The sequence below is a fragment of the Echinops telfairi genome, unplaced genomic scaffold (genome assembly GCF_000313985.2).
Source record: "Echinops telfairi isolate 266 unplaced genomic scaffold, ASM31398v2 ScPeMD7_7468;HRSCAF=8506_0, whole genome shotgun sequence".
NCBI classification, from domain to species: Eukaryota; Metazoa; Chordata; class Mammalia; order Afrosoricida; family Tenrecidae; genus Echinops; species Echinops telfairi.
In genome coordinates, this window is record NW_022111369.1 from 67,716,336 (window position 1) to 67,740,817 (window position 24,482).

The 24,482-nt window shown below is 36.9% G+C and overlaps 1 protein-coding gene across 1 annotated transcript in view; it reads right to left on the reverse strand.

The window, feature by feature from the left end:
• Window positions 1-24,482, reverse strand: part of CLOCK (clock circadian regulator) — an 87,575-nt gene that overhangs the window by 25,435 nt on the left and 37,658 nt on the right. Inside the window, exons 7-14 of the mRNA XM_045284083.1 lie at window positions 19,396-19,485; window positions 8,330-8,450; window positions 4,550-4,663; window positions 4,305-4,423; window positions 3,019-3,101; window positions 2,701-2,807; window positions 766-913; window positions 109-184 (exon numbers count right to left, since the gene is read on the reverse strand). Coding sequence (XP_045140018.1) covers window positions 109-184; window positions 766-913; window positions 2,701-2,807; window positions 3,019-3,101; window positions 4,305-4,423; window positions 4,550-4,663; window positions 8,330-8,450; window positions 19,396-19,485 — 858 coding nt within the window. The remainder of the gene's footprint in view (window positions 1-108; window positions 185-765; window positions 914-2,700; window positions 2,808-3,018; window positions 3,102-4,304; window positions 4,424-4,549; window positions 4,664-8,329; window positions 8,451-19,395; window positions 19,486-24,482) is intronic.

Genomic DNA, 24,482 nt, shown 5'->3' on the forward strand with positions numbered 1-24,482 from the left:
AGTGAAGTAGCCACATATTTGAAGACAGAGAACTTTCCTATAAACTGTCTCTTCTTCCAGAGGGAAGAAATTCAATGATTAAAAAAAAAAAAAAAGTAAGAAACCTACTTTGTCAGCAGCTGTCTCAGGAAGAGACTCTTCAATGCCAAGTTCTCGTCGTCTTTCAGCCCTAACTTCTGCATAACTACAAATAGAAAAATTAAATTTCAGCATTTAGCATTTAAAATGCCCAAAAGTTGCAATCCTTCAGGGTTTGCTTTGCCTCAAGTCTTCATGTCTACTGCTGGGCTAGCTTCTGTGCTCTATGAACACCTAAGATATATCTATACCGTCATTCAATCTGCATTTTTTGAGATCTTTTACAGTTTTAGATGTTACTGCAAATTAGCTGTTATCTACACAGTACTTAAACTAAGAACTAAATAAAAGGAGAATATATACTTATCCATCTATTTTGATCTCTTTTTTATAATGATTAACTTTGGTACAGAAAGTAGTTATACTTCTTGCTCTAAGATATAAAATAAGTCAAGAATTTTACATGCTATATAATCCCTGTATTATAATTCTCCATAATATTTAAGTGAATTTATTATTTGAGGGGGCTTCTAAAAGTTCATGGAAAATGGAATGAAAACATACTAGATTTTAACACAAACTTTTTGATGGCCCTGTAGTTCATTAACTAGTTAAGCATTAAAATTACATTGTCAAATCATTGTAAAATGTTAGCATAATTCAGAAATTCTCTAAAAGATTTAGTACCTTACTACAGTGTGAGTACAAACAATAAATTCTGGCCTTGAATTCCACTGATGATAGGTGATATAATAATGAGTTTGAAGCCAAATCCACTGTTGCCCTTTGGTCAGGAACCTATAATAACAGGATTTACCTTTCCCATATTGCATTACTAAGAAGAAAAGAGAAACATTTTTAAAAATTCATATTATTAGCTAATAAGAATCTAAAATTTCTAACCAAAGACTATCATTTACATTTAGTTATAAATAAAACGATTTTTATGGCTTTTCAAGAGCATACACATTAATTACAAAAACGTAGTAAACGTAGAGAAATAGTTTAAACACCAAGCAGTTAATAGATCTTCCACCAAAGTGCCCAGCATATCACCAGCTGTTGCTATATGCCAAGTTGTTGCCATATACAAGCAGAGAAAGGCCTCTCTTAAATACTAATCTTACATATACTTTTCATACACAATACAATTCCAAATGCTCAAGAGCAAATGACTCACTTTGTTGATCTCTTCCTGCCCTAGATATGCTGAGAGTAACTTAGCAATAAGTAATCACACCAGGATCACAGCCTGCCTTCCCTTGCCTCCCCACCAGGTACTTTGAGACATTTAATTATAAACCTTAACTAAGCCAAATCAGAAGATGTAACTTAATTGTTTAATGTAATTATTAAGCAGAGTAGTTGCCAAAAATGCTCAACAGACTATAAATTCTGAATCCTTTTAGTGGATATTAAACAAAAAGAGAGGTCTCTAATTAAATTAATTCTGAGAAGTCGTTGCTTAAATGCAACTCTTTAATCTTCTCAAAACCTTGAGTATGCTAAGATATGCCAAGATTCTACAAAATAGAGATTATGATGATTTCCAGACTTCAGTGACCACAAAACACTTTCTTAATGGACTGGCTTTCAGTGGAACACAAGGCTCATCTGGAATCTCTCCCTTTTGTTTTCGAATGAGAAAACCATCATTAAGTCACTTGTTCAAAATTAGCCTACTAGTTAATAGGTGTTATCAGGTCTTTTCATGAAACCATATCATCATTTGGAATGAATAATGATTTCTTTTGTGCTGAAGTGAGTTTACTCTGAAAATTTCCATGTGGATGATGCTACTACAGAACCTGCTTTATTTTCATATATACTTTCCTTATAGGACTAGCATTAGACCTAATGAAACTATTTTAACTGTCAAATTAAGCTTTAGAGGACACCGAAGAGAACAGAATTTTAGGGGTGAGGGAAACACAGAAGCAAATAAAATGCATCATTAGGAACATACGTCTGAGACAGAGACTAAGCAGCAGAGTGGGTGGGCCTAGATTCTAAGCCTGGCTCTATCATCCTAAAGCTGTTGGGTTATGGATAAATTCGCCTCACTGTGTCCCAGCTTAGTCAGGAAAATAATAATTGTACCTTCTTCTGGAAATCTGGTGACAAATAATGGAGCTAATCAGATGGTAATGTTGCTGCTTCTAATATCAACTAACTGTGGGTCACACAAAACACTATTTTGAACTTTCTAATCTAAATGTATATCTATGTTTTCAGCTGACTTACATACCTAGAAATGAAAATTTATGAAGCAATATTCTAACAGTCTCACACAAGATTATATTTGCAAAGGAATCTACTTTACTTATTGCAGATACAGAGTATATACACTTCAGAACATTTATTATATGCCATAGTACAAAATAAAACAGGTACAATAGGAAAGTTTACCTAAACTTGCTCTATAATTCCTAGTGAATTGATTATACACAAATAAATATTTTTCAAAAATACAACAGTACATTTCAAAACTACAAGATGTTAAAAATTTGTAATTTCCCACTTGCTATTGATAGAACACTAGTAAGAATATAGGACAGAGATAAGATTTCTGCTTTTATGATTTAAAAATTATTACAACCAGAAATATTAAAATCTACTTACAGTGCTCATGACATTTTGCCAAATTTTCTAGGTCATCCACATGATAGTAATCATAACCTGATGTTCCCAGAACTTCAAATGGCAAATATCCTATTATGGGTGGTGCCCTAAATTACATATAAGATAAGCAATATTGTAACTTTTCTGCAACAAGATATACTCTAACAGAATTAATTCTCAAATTGGCCTTTATTTTTTGAAAACTAGGTAACAAATTTGAAAATCCTCATTAGGAAAAAAATTGCCCATGAAACCCATTCATTTCCAAAATTCTAAGATGACTATTACCCCCCCTTAATGGAATTTTAAAGGAGTTACCTGTGATCTAGAAAAAGAAATTTCCATTCTAAACTATGTCTAGAAGTAAACTCTTCATTGAGCTCTTCAACGGTACACATTTCCTACAAACAAATTAATAATTACAATTTAGAAAGACTTTTATGTAAGTTAGAATTGTCCTTAGAAGACTTAATGATTGTTTGGTCACTATTAGATAGCTTTTCACCTAAACAAGTTATAAATGCATTTTAATTTTCTAGTATTAAAGATTATGGCAGTTAAATTTAGATGTAGGATTTTGGAGTACTTTCCCTTCCAAAGCCATGTTGTCATTTACTCATATATACCAACAAAACTTGGCTCTGAATTCAGTTATCTTTCCTGAATGATAGAGTTCAACATTTTTGTCTACTTGATTCTCCTACTTGGATGTCTCCATTGCATCTTAAATATATTATGTCGTCAACTGAACTTTCTTATTCCCTACACCCAGCTATAAAAATATTCCAACTTATTAATGGAGGCATACCTATCTAGTGACAGAAGTCTAGAAATTTTGTAGTTACAACACAACTCGTTCTCAACTTCAACCAATTAGCAGTCACTACAATGTTCTTTCATTTTTCACCCACTAAGTATTTAAACATTCTATTCCATCCTGTAAGGTTTTCAGTGGTTACGTCCTCTGAAGTGAACTGCCCATACTTTCTTTGAAGTCTGTTCTTAGTCTGGAAGCTTTTCTGAAACCTTTTCACTTTGGGTGACCCTGCTGGCATTTGAAATACCAGTGACATAGTTTCAGCATCACAGCAACACAGAAGCCACCACAGTACGACAAACTGAAAGACAAGTGGTAGTTCCAGGAGAAGGACATCATCCTTGGTAAAGTGGAGGGGCAGTAAACAAGAAGGCCCTCAATAAGATGGATTGGCACAGTGGCTGGAACAACGGGTTCACGCGCAGGAACATCTGTGAGGATGGCACAGGACCAGGGTAGTGTTTTGTTCTGCTGTACAGAGGGTTGCTCTGGGTCAGAACTGACGCATGAAGAAACACAGGGAAGAAAGTAATGTGACAACAGAGGCAGCTATTGGAGTGATTCAGTTATATGCCAATGAAGGCTTGCAACCACCAAAGCCTAGGGATAGGCAAGTAAAGATTTTTTCCCTAGAGCCTGGCCAGCACCTTGGTTTTGGACTTCGAGCCTCCTGAATTGTAAGAATAAATGCCTGTTGTTTTAAGCCACCTAGTATGTGGCAATTTGTTAATGACAGTTCAAGAGAACTAATAAATACATCAGATTTAAAATAAAATTAGAAATATACCTTGATGAACTGAGGGGTAGCTAACCTGACAGTAGCTACAAAACACACTCTGTCTTCATATGAAGGCCTATGTGTACGTTGTATAGTTCCTTCAAAACCATTGTGAGCCGGAGTAGAGACTGAAACAATAAAGAAAGCTGTATCACTGTAATGCACCTAGTTTTTATAATGCCCAACTTCTATGTACTTAAGAGTATAAAAGATTATCAAGTTAAAATTACTTTATAAGAACATTTTTAACTTACCACTGTTTAAAGATTTAAAATTTCCTATAAATTTCACATATTCATAAGTTGATGGTTCCTTTGGGTCTATTGTTCCCCGAAGCATATGACAACAGAATTCTAACTGATTTTTTGCTGAAATAAAACAAAAATATATTTCAAAGAAATGTTCTGTTATCCTTCTGATGCTAGCACCTTTGTCTCTACCTTAAGCAGCCTTTACTATCTCCTCTAAATTGGGGCCACACCATGGTTACCTTTTCCTCCTTTGGTTCCTTCCTCCCTACTTTGAAATTTGCTCAGGTTTCCCATGGCTAAAAAAAAATAGTTGTTCATGCTACTCTTTTTAATATCAAAGATCTCCTTTGTTTTCATTATCTGCTCCAGTTTCCACACACTAGTCACCCTTAATTAGGTTTTGTGGCTCTTTCCCACTCTACAGAAATTACTCTCCTAGAGATTTCCAACATTTACACCATTAATTTCAAAGGTCTTTCCTCACTGCTCCCACCTTTTAAAACCTACACTTCTTCATTTCCAATGCACGAAACTTACTTTCCTAAATCATTGACTATACCTATCTCTTTTGCTAGTACAACTTCAAACTGAATACTCACAAAGTTTCTTTTAGCCTTGATCTCTTGCTATCCCATGAATATATTAGCCTTTGTAAAATTTTTACACCTATTTCTCTTTCCCCAATGACAGCATTTCACGTAAGACAAAGTCTCCTATCACTGCTTGTCTTAGGACATTTATACTTAGAGTTTATACTTAAACCCAAAATGTGTGAAAATGAATTTAACCTTTCTTCCTAAATTATCTTTTCTCTTTATCCTATTTGTCCTAATCTCCCAAGTTAAAACCACCATTTAATTTTTCCTGTTCTTTTCCCATCACACGATCCAAATCTCATCTGTAGCTGTTGTTGTTGAAGTGCCTTCAAGTTGATTCGAACCTGTTGCCACCACAGGGTGCAATGGAACCAAATGCTGCCTGGTCCTGTGCCAGCCCAACAATCACTGCTATGCTTCATTAAGCTCACTGTCGCATCACTTGTGCCAATCTCACTGTCGCATCACTTGTGCCAATCCACTTCTCTTTTTTGGCTAACCTTCTACATTACCAAGAATTATATCAGAGATTGGTCCCTCCTGATAACATGTCTAAAGTCGGTAAGATGAAGTCTTGTCACCTTCCCTTCTAAGGATTCTCTCTTCTACAAATTGTGTTAGAATGTGTAACGAGGACCTGGAAAAGCTCTCAAAAAATAACTTTTTCCAACTTAGCATGCACACTACCAATTTATGCAGGCTGAAATCACTTTGCATCTAGATAACTTAATACCCACACTCATGCAGCCTTGTCTATTAGTCTTAAAACAATGCATCATCATACTTTTGTGTCATTATTATAATAGCTGGCTTTATCAGCTATGCCAATAGGTTCAAAATCTAACTATCTTCTCCACACCTTTCTCACTGATGAACTCTGTCCACCAAGAGACTGTGCCTAACATCAAGTCTTATTAAGTGTATCTACTTAGTACTCAATTATACTCCTTCCTCTCCTTTTTTTCTTCCATTTGCTAGAATTACACTTTTACTTTTTGTCTTCCGTCTGGTTCACTTTAAAAATTTCCACCTGAGTGATTTCCACCCATTCCCAGATCAGTGCAGTGGTTTTTCATTGTGTAAAAAATACCAATCAAACCCCAAAGGATAAAATATTAGACTCCTCTATGTGGAGAGCAAATGTTTTGAGAATGATGAGGGAAATGAATGTACAAATGCGCTTTGCACAATTGATGTTTGTACGGATTGTGATAAGAGTTGTATGAGCCCCTAATAAAATGATTAAAAAAAATTAGACCCCTCACCTCCTATTTCCTTCTTTAGAGAAAAGCCTTCCCACCTGCATCACCTGACTTTCGTTATGGCCAAAACAAACTACTCACAAAAATTGAATTTTCCTCCAATTTCCCTTCCATATTTTAATATGTTTACTTCTTTGGCCTGAATTTTCCTCCCTAGGAGAACTCATTTTTTTTAAATGTATCAGTTGTTTAACTAGAGGGTCAGTTAGTCATTTGATCCATACTTTTCCCTATCAAAAATTATTGTGGCCAGAAGTACCTCTGACTTTGGATGTAGGAGCCTAATGTCTGTCCTTCTGCCTGGGGCTTATATTCAGTTCTGCAGCCAATACTGTCCTTATGAAGGTTTAGGGCCTATAAAACATATTCCTTCTCCTTTGACAACCTATGCTACCCCCAAGGATTCTACTCTTTAATTCTCCTCTCATTGTTCTATATACTTACTTCAAGCTATGCCATTCAGTCCTATGACTGGACATACTATTTACAGGTTTATTATTGACCTCTATGTCTATTGAATATTGCCCAAATCACTCTCCTGAGCACGAGATGAGAGTGGCTTACTGTTGTTGCCTTGAGTGGATTGCAGCTCATGGTGATCCCATGTATGCAGAGCAGAACTGCTCCAGAGGGCTTCAAGGCAAGGGACCCATTAGAGGCAGATTGCCAGGTCTACCTTTTGAGACAGCTTTGGTGGGTCTGAATCACCAACCTTTCCATTAGTCCTGCATTTAACCATTTGCAACACTCTAGATGCTTAAAATGGTCTAATCAACCTCAAAAAAACTTTTACACAAATATAATACAGGTTTCAAATGGATTGCCTGTCTCTAGCTTTTCTCAACTCCTCTTGACAGACTATCCTTTCTAAACAAACATGTATGTGGTTGTTATTGTATATTGTCAAGTTGATTCCACTCAAAGTGACCCTATGTGGTAGTGTAGAACATCCCCACAGATCCATATCCTAGGCTGTAATATTTATGGCAATAAATCAATGTAATATCTATGGGAATAAAATAAATAGGTATTTTCTTCCATTTTTCAATAAACCTTTAAAGTCCCCATTCTCTCTCTCTCTCGCTCTCTCTCTCTCACACCCCTACATGTTTGTTTGAGGATGTATGTGTGTATGTGTGTGTGTTTATCTCAAATATTGGGTATCTAGCATGCCACAGAGTTTGAGTGTCCTAATAAAAGAAAAAACTTTTAAGATTATTAACATTAGTTTTATCAGATATCAAAATAAAACAAAAAACTTTGAGAAGAGTAATGAAGATATCTAATGGTTAAATATTGTTAACAACCTTCCAAAACACCAAGAATAAATATATACAGTAATATAATGAAGAAAATGTGGTGTTTTGGTCAAATTAACTTGTCCAATGAATCTAGTAGAAATGTCTGATTCTATCATATTATTTTGTACTTCTTGATGGCCGGGATTATTTATTACTATTCATAGCATTTTTAATAACAGAAAAATAGCCTGGCTTATCAGCTATATCTCAAAAATTACTGTTTAATTCAGTTTGATTAGTAAAGTTTCTTCCATTTAGTAACTAACAAAGAAATTAAAAAGTTTTAGTTTCTCTACATTTTGAGTGTCTAATTGGTTAAGGAAGGGGAGGTTTGAGAATTCTAATTTCTCATTTCAAGTAAAATAGGATTTTATTTAAAAATTAATACTACCAGATTATACCATGCAAGATGGAATTTGAAGAAGTGAACATAGTATAGGGTTACTATGAGTCAGAATTGACTTGACGGCAGTGTTCTTTTCTTTTTTAATGGTGGTCTTGTTTGTTTAATATGATGTCGTAAGTTAATCGAGCTAACTTATGTTTGTCATAAAGTTGTAAAAGATAAATACCGCCCATCAATTATGAAATTTAACTTTCTGCTTAATAGCCACTATTACTTACATTTTAAATATTCGGGAGTTAATGAATCACTTTCCAGCAGATGGGTAGACAGTATTTTATAAACCTCTGAATGTTCCCCCTCTGGGATAAAATTAAATATACTTTGATCCACAAGATCAGACTGAAAAAGAAATTTTTTATAAAGTAAAATAACTTTAATAATTTAAGAGTACATAGTCACTACTGAAACATTAGAAATGCATATGGATCACTTAATTATCTGAAGCAAAAACAAACTGACAAATTTTAAGTGATAGGACATCTGAAAACACGAAACAAGCTAAGAAATTGACATTACTTTCATACCTTTTATGCTAGTGAGATTAAATCCTTATCAATATGACTTTGAGAACATGATGATTTGCAAAGCTATTTCACTAAATTTGTAACACAAATGCTTTGACATATAAGCATTAATTTAAAAAATAAGAGTCTATTAGAAAATTGCTTGCCTAAGAGCCATACACTTAGTGCATATTCAAACCTCTAGTCTACTATAGGGGTATGGCTACTACAAAGGACTAGCTATAGGAGATACAACGAAGAAATTTGACTTTGGTGTCATTTCAGTCGCTTTCTTTAAGGAGACAGGCATCTATCCTATATACCATTGTCAAAATGTCTTGGTTTTAGCAAACTGGAGGAAAACAAAACAAAACAAAACAGGGCAAGCAATATGAGGTTTTTAAAATCCTATGAAAAAAGGAATTAAAAGATAGTGGAATTTTAAAAAAGAAACATTTTTTGAAGCCCCCTTGTATGGTAAACCTTACGATCCTTGCTAAAATGCAGCTTTTAGTCAAGATTCATTCCATAGCAATTTGACAGACATCAAGCTGGCTTTTTGTGCCCGAGACCATGGAACCAAAAATGTACAAGCTTCTAACCCTTTTAAAAAATATTAACAACAGCATTATCATCAACTTTACATTTCCTACAGGATCCTGTCCATTCTACTTGGTCTATGTATTATTTACAAAATGCTCTGCAGCATGCTGGATGTTTGTATCTCAAGGATTGTGGCAGCAGGGGTGGCCAGCAGGCACGTGGAAAGGAGCTATGCAAGAAGGGCTCAGGGTGTTTACATTCAAAGACATTTCACTTTTATTTTGTTTAATTGTCAACATCTGCATGAATTTCTTTTAAAGAGCTCCACTGTTGAAAGAAAAAGGGAAAGGAAACAAAACCCATTTCTGAGTCACTGGTGACTGGGGGAAGGAGGAAAAGCTTGTTTTACTACTCTCCCACAAGCCACTCCTTCAGTTTTCCTTCCGTCTTTAGTCTTTCAATGTTTAGTGACTCTTCCACTAAATTATGCATAATTCACTCTCTCTGGATGTCATTTTTGTGTGTGTGCTAATAACTTGAGTCCTGTCTGGTACGAAGCATATGACATGATTTTGTCATAGAAGGAGTAGAAAATAAACAAATACATAAATTTCCTAATTTCCCAAATTAATAAAGCATTTGTAAGGTTACTAGCCATAAGTTAGTTAAAAATGTGCATAAATTAGTTTCACTAGTATGAGGTGAGAGAGAGTGTTTTCTAGTGTTTTCCCCGGGAGTTTATTAAAGCAGTTTTATATGTTGTTGTTGTCAGGTGCCATAGAATTGGTCTGACCCACAGCGAACCCTACGCACAACAGAACAATACACTGCCTGGCCCTGTCCCATCCTCATAGCTGTTCCTGTACTTGAGCCTATTGTTGCAGTCACTTTGTCAATCTACCTCGTTAAGGACTGTCCTCTTTTTCACTGCTCCTCTACTTTATCAAGCATGACGTCTTTCTCTCCAGAGGTTTGTCTCTCATGATAACATGGACAGCCTTGCCTCAAAGGAACATTGACCATACTTCTTTCAAGACAGATTTGATTGTCCTTTTGGCAGTCGATGGTACTTTCATTATTCTTTGCCAGCACCACAACTGAAATGCATCACTTGGGTCAGGTACACCTAGTCTTCAAAGTAACATCTTTGTTTCTCATTACTCTAAAGAGGTCTTAGGTAGCAGATTTCCCCAATGCAATGCATCAGTTGATCTGTGACTGACTGCTGTTTCCATGAGCACTGATTGTGGATGTAAGCAAGGCAAAAAATCCTTGACAATTTCAATCTTTCTCCATTTATCAGGATCTTACTTCTTGGTCCAGTTGTGAGGATTTGGGTCTTCTTTACATTGAATTATAATCCATACTGAGATCAAACAGTGCAACCCTTGATATTCATCAACTTCAAGGTCTCCTCACTTTCGGCAAGGGAGGTTGAGCCTTCCACATACCACAGGCTGTTAATAAGCTTTCCTCCAATGTTGATGTCGAACCCTTCTTCATATAATCCAGCTTCTCTGATTATTTGCTCTGCACACAGACTGATTGAATATGGTGAAAGGATACATCCCTGGCTTCTACCTCTCCTGATTTTAAACCATACATCATACCCTTGTTCTGTTCCCACAACGATCTCTTGATGCATGCACAGGTTCCATATGAGCACAAGGAAGCATTCTGGAGTCCCCCCCTTTTTTCCCCAAGGCTATTCATAGTTTTTTATGACCCACACAGTCAAATGTCTCTGATGGCCAAAGAAACACAAATAACATCTTTCTGGTGTGCTCTACTTTCAGCCAAGATCCATCTGACATCAGCAATGATAACCCTTGTTCCACATCCTGTTCTGAATACAGCCTGAACCTCTGGCAGCTTCCTGTAAATGTCCTGCTGCAACAGTTGTTTGATGGTTCTCAGCAAAATTTTACTTGCATGTGATAGAACTTAGCTTTCTGTTGGGTCACAATTCTTTGGAACGGGTACAAATAGGGATTATTTCTAGTCAACTGACCAAGTAGCTATCTTCCATATTTCCTGGCACAAACAAGTCAATGCTTCCAGTGCTTCTTCGGTTTGCTGAAACATTTCAATTAGTGTTCCATCAATTTCTGGGTCTTTTTTTGTTTTTTTTTGGCTAAGGCTTTCAGTATAGTATTTCAAGATAGACCTTGAAATTTCCTTTTTGACTATACAGTACATGCAAAGCCATTCCTCCTGATTGTGTCATTCCTAGCATAGTAAACCATCTAGGTTTGATTCAAAATGGCCAATACCAGTCAACTTGAGTTCACTACACCTAGAATGTTGATCTTCATGCATTTCAATTAATTTTTGATGACTTCCAATTTTCCTAGATTCATACTTCGTATATTCCAAGTGCAGACTAGTTGATTTTTGCAGTGATTTCTCCTTGAGTCATGCCCCATCAGCAAATGATGGTGCTGAAGGCCCTACTCCCACAGGCTTTTTACCTCATCCACATCATTATCATTATGACTGATGCTACTGTAAGAAGGCAGCTCCTCTTTAGTCATCTGTTGAGTGCCTGCTGACCTGAGCGGCTCGTCTTCTGGCACTATGTCTGATAATGCTCTGCTTCTATATATGGGTTTTCAATATATGACAATGATTCACTGCTATCCATAAGGTTTTCAAGTGGCTAATTTCTCTGAAGGGGACAGCCTGTTCCTTTTTGTAGTCTGTTCTTAATCTACGAGCTCTGCTGAAATCTGTTCATCTTGGATGACCTTGGTGGTATATGAAAGACCAGTGACATAGCTTCCAGCTTCACAGCAACACATAAGCCACAAACTGACAGACAAGTGCTGGTCTCATATTTAGATCCATTGTGATTTTTGTATGTGGGGCAAAGTATACATCAAGCTGGTTTTCACATATGAGAAGTAGTCAACTGTTAAAGCAGCAGTTGTTGAAAACCCTATCCTTTCTCCATTTAATTCAATTTGCAATTTGGTTGAAAATCAACTGATTATTTATATGTAGGTCTACTTCTAGACTCTCAATTGTGTCCTACTGATCTATTTGCCTATTTTTATGCTAATATCTCACTTAACTTAACTGTAGCTTTCTAAGTCTTGAAAGCAGTTTAATTCTCCAACTTTGTTCTTTTTTCACGTCATTTTGACTATTCCAAGCCCTTTAATTTCAACTTAAGTTTTAAAATCAGCTTGACAGTTTCTACAAAAACCCTGCTGGGATTTTGACTGGAATCCTGTTGAAGCCACAGATTTATAGAAAACTGATAATATGAACAATGAGTTTTCTGATACATAGGATTTCTCTTCAGTTACATGTTTTAATCATTCACCGTGAAATTTAGTTTTCAGAGTCTAAGTTGTAGAATTCATTATGCTTTTGTTCCTACTATAAATGATACTGTTTTCAGACTTGCAAGTTTTTACTGTCAGTTTACAAAAGTAATGATTTTTGTACATTGTTCTGGAACCTTGCTAAGCTCACTTGCTAGTTCTAGATGCTTTTTTGTAGATTCCATAGGATTTTCAAAGAGATGAGCATTTCGTGTGACTAAGGATAATTTTGCAATCTGGGTGTCTCTGTTTTACCTTTGTGCACTGGTTATAACTTACACTACAATACTGACCAGAAGTGGTGAAAGCAAACAATATTACTCAATCACCTTTAAGTATGGTGATTGCTATATGTTTTCCATTGATACCTTTTTAAAAAGACTGAGGAAGTTCCCTTTAGTTATAACTTTGTGAGAGTTTTCATCAGGAAAAGACAGATGCCGATGATTTTAAATGCTTTTCCTGCATCTCTTACGATGACGCTACCATTTATCTTTTTGATCTGTTAATACAGTGCACACATGGGGTCACCATAAGTCAGAATCAACCCCACAGCAACTAACCACATGTTAAATTACATTCCCTGACTTTTCAAATAATCATACAGCCCACCTTCCTGAGATAAATCAAGCCTGCTCATGAAGCATTATTATTTTTAATATATTGCCAGTTTTATATTTTCTAAAATTCTGTTCAGAAATTTTAATCTTTATTCACGAGGGTCTTAGGTGCTGGGTGCTGTCTTAACAAATACTACCACCAGTGGGTGGCTTTAAAGAGCATATTTTAAGTCTCTCGTGTCACAGTTTGGGAGGGTCTATGTCCAAGTCAGAGCACTGGCTCTATGAAGGTCCTTCCTAGTCAGGACCACGAGGCATTTCTTGACATTTCTTTTTTTTAAATCATTTTATTGGGGGCTCATACAATTCTTATCATAATCCATACATCCATCCATTGTGTCAAGCACATTTGTAGATTTGTTGCCATCATCATTCTCAAAACATTTGCCTTCTACTTGAGCCCTTAATATCAGCTCCTCATGTTTCCCCCTCCCTCTCCACTCCACCCTCTACCATTCATAATTCATAAATCATTATTATTTTGTCATGTTACACTATCTGACATCTCCCCTCACCCCCTTCTCTGTTATCCATGCCCCAGGGAAGAGGTTATATGTAGATTCATGTAATCGGTTCCCCCTTTCTACCCCACATTCCCTCCACCCTCCAGGCATTGCCACTCTCACCACTGGTCCTGAAGGGATCATCTGTCCTGAATTTCCTGTGTTTCCAATTCCTATCTGTACCAGTGTACATCCATCCTCTGGTCTAGCCAGATTTGTAAGGTAGAATTGGGATCATGTTAGTGGGTCGGGGGGAAGAAGCATTTAAGAACTAGAGTAAAGTTATATGTTTCATCGTTGCTACCCTGCACCCTGACTGGCCCATCTCCTCCCCACAACCCTTCAGTAAGGGGGTGTCCAGTTGCCTACCGTGGGCTTTGAGTCTCCACTCTGCACTCACCCTCATTTACAATGATATGATTTTTTTGTTCTTTGATGCCTGATACCTGATCCCTTTGACACCTTGTGGTCACACAGGCTGGTGTGCTTCTTCCATGTGGGCTTTGTTGCTTCTGAGCTAGGTGGCCACTTGTTTACCTTCAAACCTTTAAGACCCCAGATGCTTTATCTTTTGATAGCCGGGCACCATCAGCTTTCTTCACCACATTTGCTTATGCACACATTTGTCTTCAGTGATCATATTGGGAAGATGTGCACCCAGTGATGTGATTTTTTTGTTCTTTGATGTCTGATACCTGAGCCCTTCAACACCTCATGGTCACACAGGCTGGTGTGCTTCTTCCATGTGTGCTTTGATGCTTCTGAGTTTGATAGCCGCTGTTTATCTGCAAGCCTTTAAGACCCCAGACGCTATATCTTTTGATAGCCGGGCACCATCAGCTTTCTTCACCACATTTGCTTATGCACACATTTGTCTTCAGCGATCGTGTCTTGACATTTCTTAAACTCTAGATGGTTCTTCACATGGTTGGTTCCGTGTGTGTGTGTGTGTGTGTGTGTGTGTGTGTGTGTTTAATCTATTCTTTTCATCAGGCATCTCTTAGAAGTCATTACATTATTAAATTTAGGGATCATTCGACAGCATGACCTCATTAACATTAACGAAACCTGTATTACAAATAGAGTCATATTTACAAGTCACCAAAAAGCCAACCCAATGGCCCTGAATTGATTCCAACCCACAGCAACCCTATCTAAAGTTTCTAACTGTAAAAACCTTTTATGGCAGCAGATAGTGTCATAGATCAGCAAGTGGGTTTGAACCACTGACCTTAAGGCTAGCAACCCAATCCCTAACCCACAGTGCCACAAGTACAGGAAATAAAATTTCAATACAATTTTTTGAAGGAAACAATTCTATTAATAACACCAGGGATAGTTGTTGGTCTGAAGTTTTCTAATAGTGTCTTGAACTGGTTTTGGTATGCTAATCTTATAGAATAAACTGAAAAAAATCTCCTTCATGCTACAATTTTCTGTAAGAGTCCTTGTAGAACTGATATTGCTTCTTCAATAAATGTATGGTCGAATTTACCAGTATAGTTGTCTGGGCCAAGAGTTTTCTTTGTGGGAATTTTAGCCAAAATTGAAATTTTCTATTACACGTAAGACTGTATTCAGCTTATCTATTTCTTCTTGGCTATGCAAAAGCATAGTTGATTATAACAAATTAGGGTTAACACTAAGAAGGGAATTTCAGAACAACTAATAGTGCTCATGTGAAAACTATAGTACAAGCAGCAAACCAGGAAAGGTATACATCAGGGTTATAAACTATCATCATACTTATTTAATCTGTATGATGGGTAAATAACATGAGAAGCTGGACTATATGAAGAAGAATGAGAGATCAGATTTGTGGAAGGCTCACTACTAACCTGGAATATAAAGATGAAATAATTTTGCTTTGCTAAATAAAAGCAAAAAGAACTTAAAGCACTTACTTACATCAAAGACTACAGTGTCCAGTGCAGATTACACCTCTATGTAAAACAAAAACCTTTACAACTGGATAAATGGAAAAATCCTGGAATGGTAAAGGATTTGGGTACACTTGGATCCACAATCAACCACCATGGAAGCAGCAGTTATGAAATCAAATGAGGAACTGCATTGTGCAAATGTGTTGCAAAAGATCTCTTTAACAAGTGTTAAATAACAGTGAGGTCACTTTAAAGACTAGGGTGAAGCTGGTCCAAACCATAGTATTTCAGCTGCCACATATACAGGCTAACGTTGGGCAATAAACAAGGGAAATTAAAGAATTGAAGCCTCTGAATTTTAAGGTTGATTAGGAATACTGAATATACCATTGATTGCCAGAAAAATGAACAAAACCGTCTTTGAAGTGTAAGCAGAATGCTCCTTAGAAGCAATGAGGGCAAGGCTTTGTCTTAAGTACTGTGGCCATGTTGTTTGGTGGGGGACCAATCCTGGAGAATGTCAGGCTTAGTGGCCTATGGTGGTTTTAACAACTGTTTAAACATAACAATGACTTTGCTGATGAAATAGGACCATGCAAGGGTTCCTCCTGTTGTACACAGGATCACTATGAGTGGGAACAGATTCAAAGGCACCTGACAACAATACTTTCTTGTGGAGTTAGCTTCAGTAGTTTGTGTCTTTCAAGGAATTAGTCTTGATCACACAAGTTGTCAAATTCACTAGAATAAAGTTGCTCATAACATTAACTTGTGATCCTTTTAATGTAGAACTTATAATGAGATCATCTTTCTTATTTATAGTTTATGTGCAGTCTATGCCCTCTGTGTTTTATTCCAGATCAGCCTGGCTAAAGATCTACCCATTTCATTGACCTGAAGAGAAAAAGTTTTTGGTTTCAGTGATTTTCTATGTTGTTTTATGTTTTCTCTTCATCGATTTTGGCTTTATTATTTTCCTTTCTCATGCATTTTTTAATTGATATTTTCATATGTTCTTGAGGTGGAAACTTAGGTAATAAATTTAAGATCTTATTATCTAATATAAGTAGTGCTTGACATTTACTTTTTTAATAGCATTCCACAATTTTTTATAATGTTTAAAAATTTTCATTCAATTCAAAATACTCTTTTTATGTAGAATTACCACTTGGCTTCCAAATATTTGGGGACTTTCCATATATTCGTGTTATTATTCGTTTCTAATTAAAGTCCACTATGTACAGAGGACATACTTATGTGACCAGAATCATATTAAATTTACTGACTCATTTAGCTCAGAGTATCATTTATCTTGGTAAATATTGTGAACTTGAAAATAATTCATGTTCTGTTTAAATATTATAATACAGACAAGAAAATGTTACTTGTTATATAATACATACCACATAAATTATAATAAATATTATTAATATGTAACAATATGAAACTGTACGAGAAGTGAATTATTTAATGTGGTTTTTCTAGTCAAAATCTTTTGACTCCCACCAAACGACTTTTCTCTGCATGAGTCTAGTAAAAACGTGGGGAAGATACTGGCTGGATTCACCGCTGAGTAACTGAACAGGATTCCTTGGAGTGGCATCTTGACGTGTATAAAATGAGCCCTCTGAGAAGAAGGACGAGGGATCTTACTACCTGCAAGTCAGGAGTGGAGTGAGTCTTCTGGACCCAAGATCCCTGCACAGGGCATCTCCTGGATCCAAAAGACAGCTATACAATCAGAGGAGCAGCAGCAGAATCAGAAGTCAGAGCATGGGAATAAAGAGTGATGGACTTCTTAATCCATGGAGCAAGTAAAGATGAATGCCTTCACACAGGAGGCTGGCTTGTGGAGTGCGGTGCTTCTGGGCACTTAATTGGGAAAGTTGGACTTGCTGACCCACAGAAGTGGAGCTGAGTGCCTTGATTCAGGCTGAGGCTTTCTGGAGAACTGAATTCAGGGAGCTGGGTTGACTACCCACCTAGCTTAAGCTTAAATTGAATGCCTTTGGGTTGAAGCTTATAGCAGAGTGGTATGACCTTTGAGTATTTGTTAGTAGACATACCAGACATGTCCTGATAAAACACTCAACCCTGAGCATTTCTCACTGGCTTTACAAAGTATTAAGTTCCTTAATAAGTCCTTTAGTTATGGATTTTGTTTGAGTTTTATGAAGCCAACGTAGTGAATATTAGAAACAAGAGGTAAAATAATGGACAGTGCGGATACCCACAGCATTCAGATAAATGATGGTAACATATGTGCAAATATGGTCCGTCCTATTCTCTGCCTAAGCCAGTTAACTCTCATGTCACTAGAATCTCATTCTTTACTCTCAACATATTTTGCAAATGTCCTCCATTATTCCATTTACTAGACATGACAATGTCACATTTAAAGTTATTACTCACTCCTCAACAAGTATGAGGGGGCTTCAAAAGTTGGTAAAAAATTGGAACGAAAAAATGAGATTTTCTCACAAACTTTTAAAATCTCCTAGAATATTTTGAATGCTTGCCACAGGCAGTATTCCAAAATAAAAACAATGCTGAGAAAAATCAAGATTAATGTCACACAATAATTTAAAAATAAAATCTGAGCTTTCATAAGGTAATTTTTTAAATTAAAAGATCATTTTATTGAGGCTCTTACAGCTTTTGTAACATTCCATACGTCAGTTGTATCAAGCATATTTGCACATATGTTGCCATCATCATTTTCTAAACATTTACTTTCTATTTAAGCCCTTGGTATCAGCTCCCCTTTTTGCCTTCTCTCCCCCCACCCCCTCCCACCCTTGTGACCCCTTGATAAATTATAAATTTTTATTGTTTTCATACAAGGCATTTTGACTTACATGCCTAGGCAAATCCTGAGGTCAAATAATTTTCTCTGTGACCTCTCCTCACCCTCACAACTTTGCAAATGACTTACCGCCTAGTTTTCAGTTAAGAAAGGGTCTGGCCTTCTAAATGAGAAGTGCATTCTCTTTATACTGTAGGAAGCAGCAGAGTAATCAGAAGGAGAAGACGGATTTTTTACACTCTTCCAAAGCAGTTTACTTTGCATTGCTACATACTTTGAAGGGCTGAGCGTTTAGACTATTTCTACCAAAAGCCCCATTTTGAGAGATAAGAACCACACAAAACCCGACACTCCCTGCCATGGAGTCCCGGCAGACTCAGAGAGGAGACACCCTGCAGGACGGAGTAGAACTGCCCTGTGGGTCTCCACCTGTGGTGGTGAGCGCCCAATGCACAGCCCACTAGGTCACCCAGGGCTCAGGGCTCTGGGAGGGTGTGTGTGTGTGGGGGTGTGTGTTAAGGACAAAGGCACTGAGTCAGGGTGTGTGTGTGTGTGTGTGTGTGTGTGGGGGGGGTACTGAGCACCATGCACAGTGATGCTGTGGCAGAGTACCGGTTCCACAAACGCAAGTTGAATACAAGAGTAAACACACAATTACATTTCTTTTCTAATTCCCTACATTTTCCTGCATATTATCATGAAGTGAATGTGGCCATTATTGCATTAACAGTGTATAAAAGTTCTGTACTCATTTTAAAAGTAATTCTTTTGGGAAAATTATTTCTGCTGATCCAAAACAGCAACAAGTAACTCAGCAGAAACTTATTCTCAGTGGCTTTGCAAGAGCTTCATCGAGCTGATTAAAATGGAACCACTGAGAGCACAGCATCAGAATAAAGCAGCAGGGTAAACAGAGGTTAGAGAGAGTGGTGGCCAAATGTTAAATGATACTGACAACTAGGAGTCATGACTGACGGAGAGAAGATAAGGAGCCCTGAGAGCTCTTTGCCCTGCACCGCTCTGGACTGCCACTTCCTGGCCTTTACCCAGTTTGAGACAGGCAGGACATACAGAGATCAGAGGATTTTTATACTTACTGGTAAATGTTCAAGTAATGAAGTTACACTCTCAGACACATAGATTATGCTTCCATCTGTCATGATTGCTAAAAAAAAACCATCAAGAGCCTGAAATTAAACATAATGGTCAGTTAAACGGAAATTTTAAAAATTCGTAAGAAAAAAAAAATTCTGAGATAAATGACTGGGCACTTGATATAACTTAATTAAAAATAACCAGAGTACCATTCAGATGCTAATTTCCCCTTTAAAAAGCCTTATTATACATTTTTGTACATTTAAAAAGAAATGTACTGAAAAAGAAGAAGTACTGAATAGCAATCTATTGCCCAGTTTCTAAAAGAAATCATACGAGGAACTTCAAAAAGTTTGTGGGAAAATTCCATTATCTTTTCAATCCATTTTCCCATAAACTTCCTCAAGGCCCCTGTATATACATAATGGCTTATTTCAGGATGCTACCATCTTCAAATTACAGAGCCATATGTTTTAGGCACACACACAAAACCTATGATAAACTTTCAATGTATTAACCGAGAGCTTTCAATGAGTGGAGAGAAATATACATCTAGGATAAAGTGAAAGGAAATGGTAAGAAATCAAGTTGGAAAACTAAACTGTGGGTCAGATCCTGAAAGGCCTTTTGAGTGATGACATAGGGACTTTGTTCTCTATACAATAGGAAGTCAAGAGAAGGTTTCAGAGCAGGGGTCGTGCTTCAACAAGAGCAGTCCAGAAGTCCAAAGTTGGATTTAGAGGGAAAATTGGCTTTGGGAATAGCTGGGGAAATTAATGAAGAGCTGAACAAAACAACTAAGAACAGAGTAGAAAGGATTAAGTTAACTTAGGCAAATACTGAAAAACGTGAGGTTAATGGTCAAGAAAGAAGTCAGAGCAGAGATATAAGACTTAATAATTAATTTGACTGGTACTTTACATAGCACATTTGAAAACCGTAGACCTAGAGTAGTAACTGAAGAAATGAGGAGTGTTTGTGGGGGGGTTATCTAGACAAGGGAAGTAGTAGGGATAAAAAGCCAGAATGAAAAACAGAGTACATTGTGTCAAAGTCTCTGGAAGACAGAAGGACAAGGCAAGTGAGGCGAGGAAGAGAGATGATGGCTCAATGTAAAATGAAACAAAACATGACAGGAAATGAGAAAATTAGAAATGATTAGGCTGTTTTCAAAAGAGTCATTTCATGAGACAGGTCAGACTGCCTGTCTCTGGGGCATTTAGAATATGTAGAATACTCTAAATTAGTTTAGAAATGAGTGATCAGAATCAAAAGGCTATAATAATCCACTCCATCATTAACTTTAGAAGAAAAGGCAATCATTTGGAAGGGGGAACCAAATATCAGGGAAGGCTTTTTTATGCTTTTAAATAAGAAAAACTAAACATATTTTCAAGCTAAGGGAAAAGAAGACTCAGTGGAGAAGGTGTTAAAGATAGAGAATAGAAGATTAACTGTAAAATGGTTTGGCCTATTATGACAGCTATTTTTTTGCTCTCAAAGGAGAGCCACTTCCACGAGGGGCTAGGCGTCTCTTACTCAACATTTTATCTGTGCTAAGTAGGCTGTGTGAGGCTAGACTATGTCATCTTTGGAAGCGCCTAGCATCATGTGTGTGGCCCAGACAGTGGACTACGGAAAAATTGCACTCCACACTCCCCAACCTCTCATATTAGGAGACAGAAAGCCTTTACTTGGAGTACAGGTCTACCTTCTAGAAGGGCTCAGACAAACCTATTCTTTGCAAATGTCCAGAGAAGAGTAAATATATTTTGAGCAAGCTCAAAATTATTTTTAAAACCTATTAGTACAAAAATAGTGTCAGCTTTAGGATCAAATTAATCACTACTATGATAATCAACGTTTACACAGGATATCTATATGCTGTCTTCTGTAGAGAAAATAAACCAAAATAATTTACAACTCTATCTCACTGCCAGAACCACAGCCTGGCCTTTCAGAGCAGGCAAAGACTAAACAGAAAAAAGCCTCCGGCAGCATTTTAACAGGGACCTGGCACAGGGAACGTACCTTCCCAAGAAGGTAAGTGAGCATGTTGAATGAATGGGCCTTCAGAAGACTAAAGAGATGTTAACAAGCAAAACAGAAAAGGGCTCCTCATTCCAAGACTTTATCTTCCCCACATTGTGTATGCTTCATCAATGAAAACTGCTGACCTCCATATTTGATATCTACTTGATTTACAATAAAACAAAGGGCTCCAATGTTTGCTTAGCATTTTGTCTGGAAAAACTGAAGAGGAGGTTCTAAGGACAAGAATAGTACCTCCTGTGGCTGACAGGGCACTAGCTTTTCCCCTCTTACATTTCTGGACCACGCCTGCCAGCACCCAGGAGAAAAGACCTGCAGACTTCTACATATGGCTCACACAGAAATAGGTGGCTTCACCCACAGATCTGAGCAGGCTCAGCTGATTTCCTTGCCTATTCTCAAGCATGCTAGGGCTGTTTCAGGTAAGACAGAGACAACACAGAGAGGGAAGAGGCAGCAATGGTGACTGTAGAGTCAACACACTCATTGTAAGTGCATGTTAAGGTCTTAATCCCAGTTCTTCCAATAACGAGTTCGCTGGCCTTGTACAAGTTGCAACTTTTCTGACTTCATCTGTAAAATGAAGAGGCTAAATGGAATGATTTAACCTCTTCTAGTAGCTCTAACATTCCAAGATATAGCCTGTACTGAAATATAATGATTAAACATGACTAGCCAACAGTAAGGAGCCCTGGTGTCAAAATGGTTACGAATTGGGCTGTGATCCAGAAGACCAACAGTTTGAAACCGCCAGCTGCTCCTCCAGAGGAAGATGGGGCTTTCTACTCTGTAAAGAGTTAGTTTCAGAAATGCACAGGAGCAGTTGTACCCTGTCTTACGGGGTCACTATGAGTTGACATCCAGTCGATGGCAATGAATTTTGAGAGAAAGTCAATAGTAACACAATTAGGTTATAGTCTAGTCAATTAACATCACTCAAAGCAAAATATTCTATTTGAATTATGAATTCAATTATTTTACAGTCAATCAATACATTTAGCAATACTTTAATTAGGCTTGTCAAATCAGATTTGAGCAAACATTTGGACCCAGGTTGCAATACACCCACATTCATATATATCTTCCATCTTGATAATACTAATTTTAGATATTTACTGTAGTAAAATACTCATTAAATGTATAAAATACAGTTCACATATTAAAAATGAGTAGATATATTTTTCAGGAATGTGATCCTACAAGTTAAAAGGATAATTGTAAGAATATTAATTTATAATTTCAAATTTTAAGATTTAAAAAAGTTTCTCTGCTTTATGCTGTAAGTAAATGTTACATCTAAAATTTTTTTCTTTGACACAAATGTATATATTTGTCACAAAGCTATACTATGACTGGAATCTGAAGGCATTATGCTAAGTGAAATCAATCAGTCACAAAAGGACAAAAGTTGTATGGCCTCATGTACATAAAAACACAAGAAAAGGCAAACGTAGAGGCCAAAGTTTATCGGTGGTTACCAGGGGCAAAAGGGAAGTGGTTACCAATGATAGAACAATCACACAGGTGAAGAGTACAGTTGCATGCTGATCACTGTAACTCACGTCAATAAGCTTCCCCACCTCCTGAGTGCCATCAAGTCAATTCCAACTCCTAGTGACCCTGTAGGCAAGACTAGAACTGCAGGTTTCCAAGGCTGTAACTGTTTGTGGGAGTAGGAAGCCTAGTCTTGTTCTCCTATGGGATTGCTGGCACACTGAAACTGCTGACCCTGTGGTTAGCAGCCCAACACACAACCCCACTACACCAGGGGGCTCCACTCAGTAAATTTACAACCATAAAAAGCCAAATTTGCAAAAACCGCATGGTTAGATATATTTAGAAAAACGTCAAAAACAAAAACAAAGAAAGAAAAACCCAGTGAGACTGCTTATCAACAGTCCAGAACTTCATGGGCATCAGTTAATTGGCTTACTAACAAGTTTGTGTACTGCCTCTATTGACTTCATTGCTTAGTACCTGGGGTCCTTAAAGTTTGCAACAACCATCTAAGACATGACAATTAAGTCTCTATTTTCCTGGAGCCAAACAAGAAGAGCGTCAGGATGAGGAAGAGGATATGGAGTGTGCAGCTAATTGCTGCCATGAACTGCCTCTTTTGCAGGAGACCAGAAGAACTGGGTGGTGCCCAGCTACTATCACTAAACATTTTTATCAAATATTCCACATAACAATCCTGATCAAAAACAGGGAAATGTAGAACAGAATGCCAAATTCTCATAATACAACCATAGGGGCTAGATGAACCCCCTATTGTACTGAGACAATCTTTACAATTTAAGCCAAACATATGCCTTGAAGTCTTCTTAGGACCACACAACAGTTTAACTAAACTAGTTTTAAAAGGTCTGTCTGGAGCATTATGTTCTTTTAAAAACAATGTATATGGCATCAACTCCAAAGATTAGACAGGAACCATCGGAGAGAGAAATAACTCAGGACCCCAGAGTGAGAATGGCTGAACAATTCAGAGAATGTCATCACTGGCACTGAATTACACCTTAAGAAATAAATGATTTATCTTTTCTGTGTACATTACTGAGCATTCAAACGCACTCGCTTTCCACCAGACAGAATAAATCAATCTACATTGTAACAAGATCACTAGGTGGTTCTTAGGAATTATTTCAAAACCCTGGTATATTCTGAACAACAAAATTATCTGTCCATTGCAAAGAAAAATTTCAAGACAATACTTGTCTGTTTATCTTACTAGTCAACAAGTAATTTCCTTCATTTATGTTATTAACCTGAGAGTAGATATTATACCAATTTCTGAATCCATGAGAAATTTTTCAGACATAGTAAAGTACTTAGAACTTATTAACATGTACTGAGAATATAATCATAAAATAAAAATTTGAGAATAAAGGAGCTATTTCTCTTCTCTGTTGTAAACATTAGCTTGATTGCACTCTTTCATAAATGGCAAAATAGATAATTTTATCCGTGAAACTACTACTTAAAAAACTGCTAACTAAAAAAAAAAAAATAAAAATAAAAATAAAAAAAAAAAAAA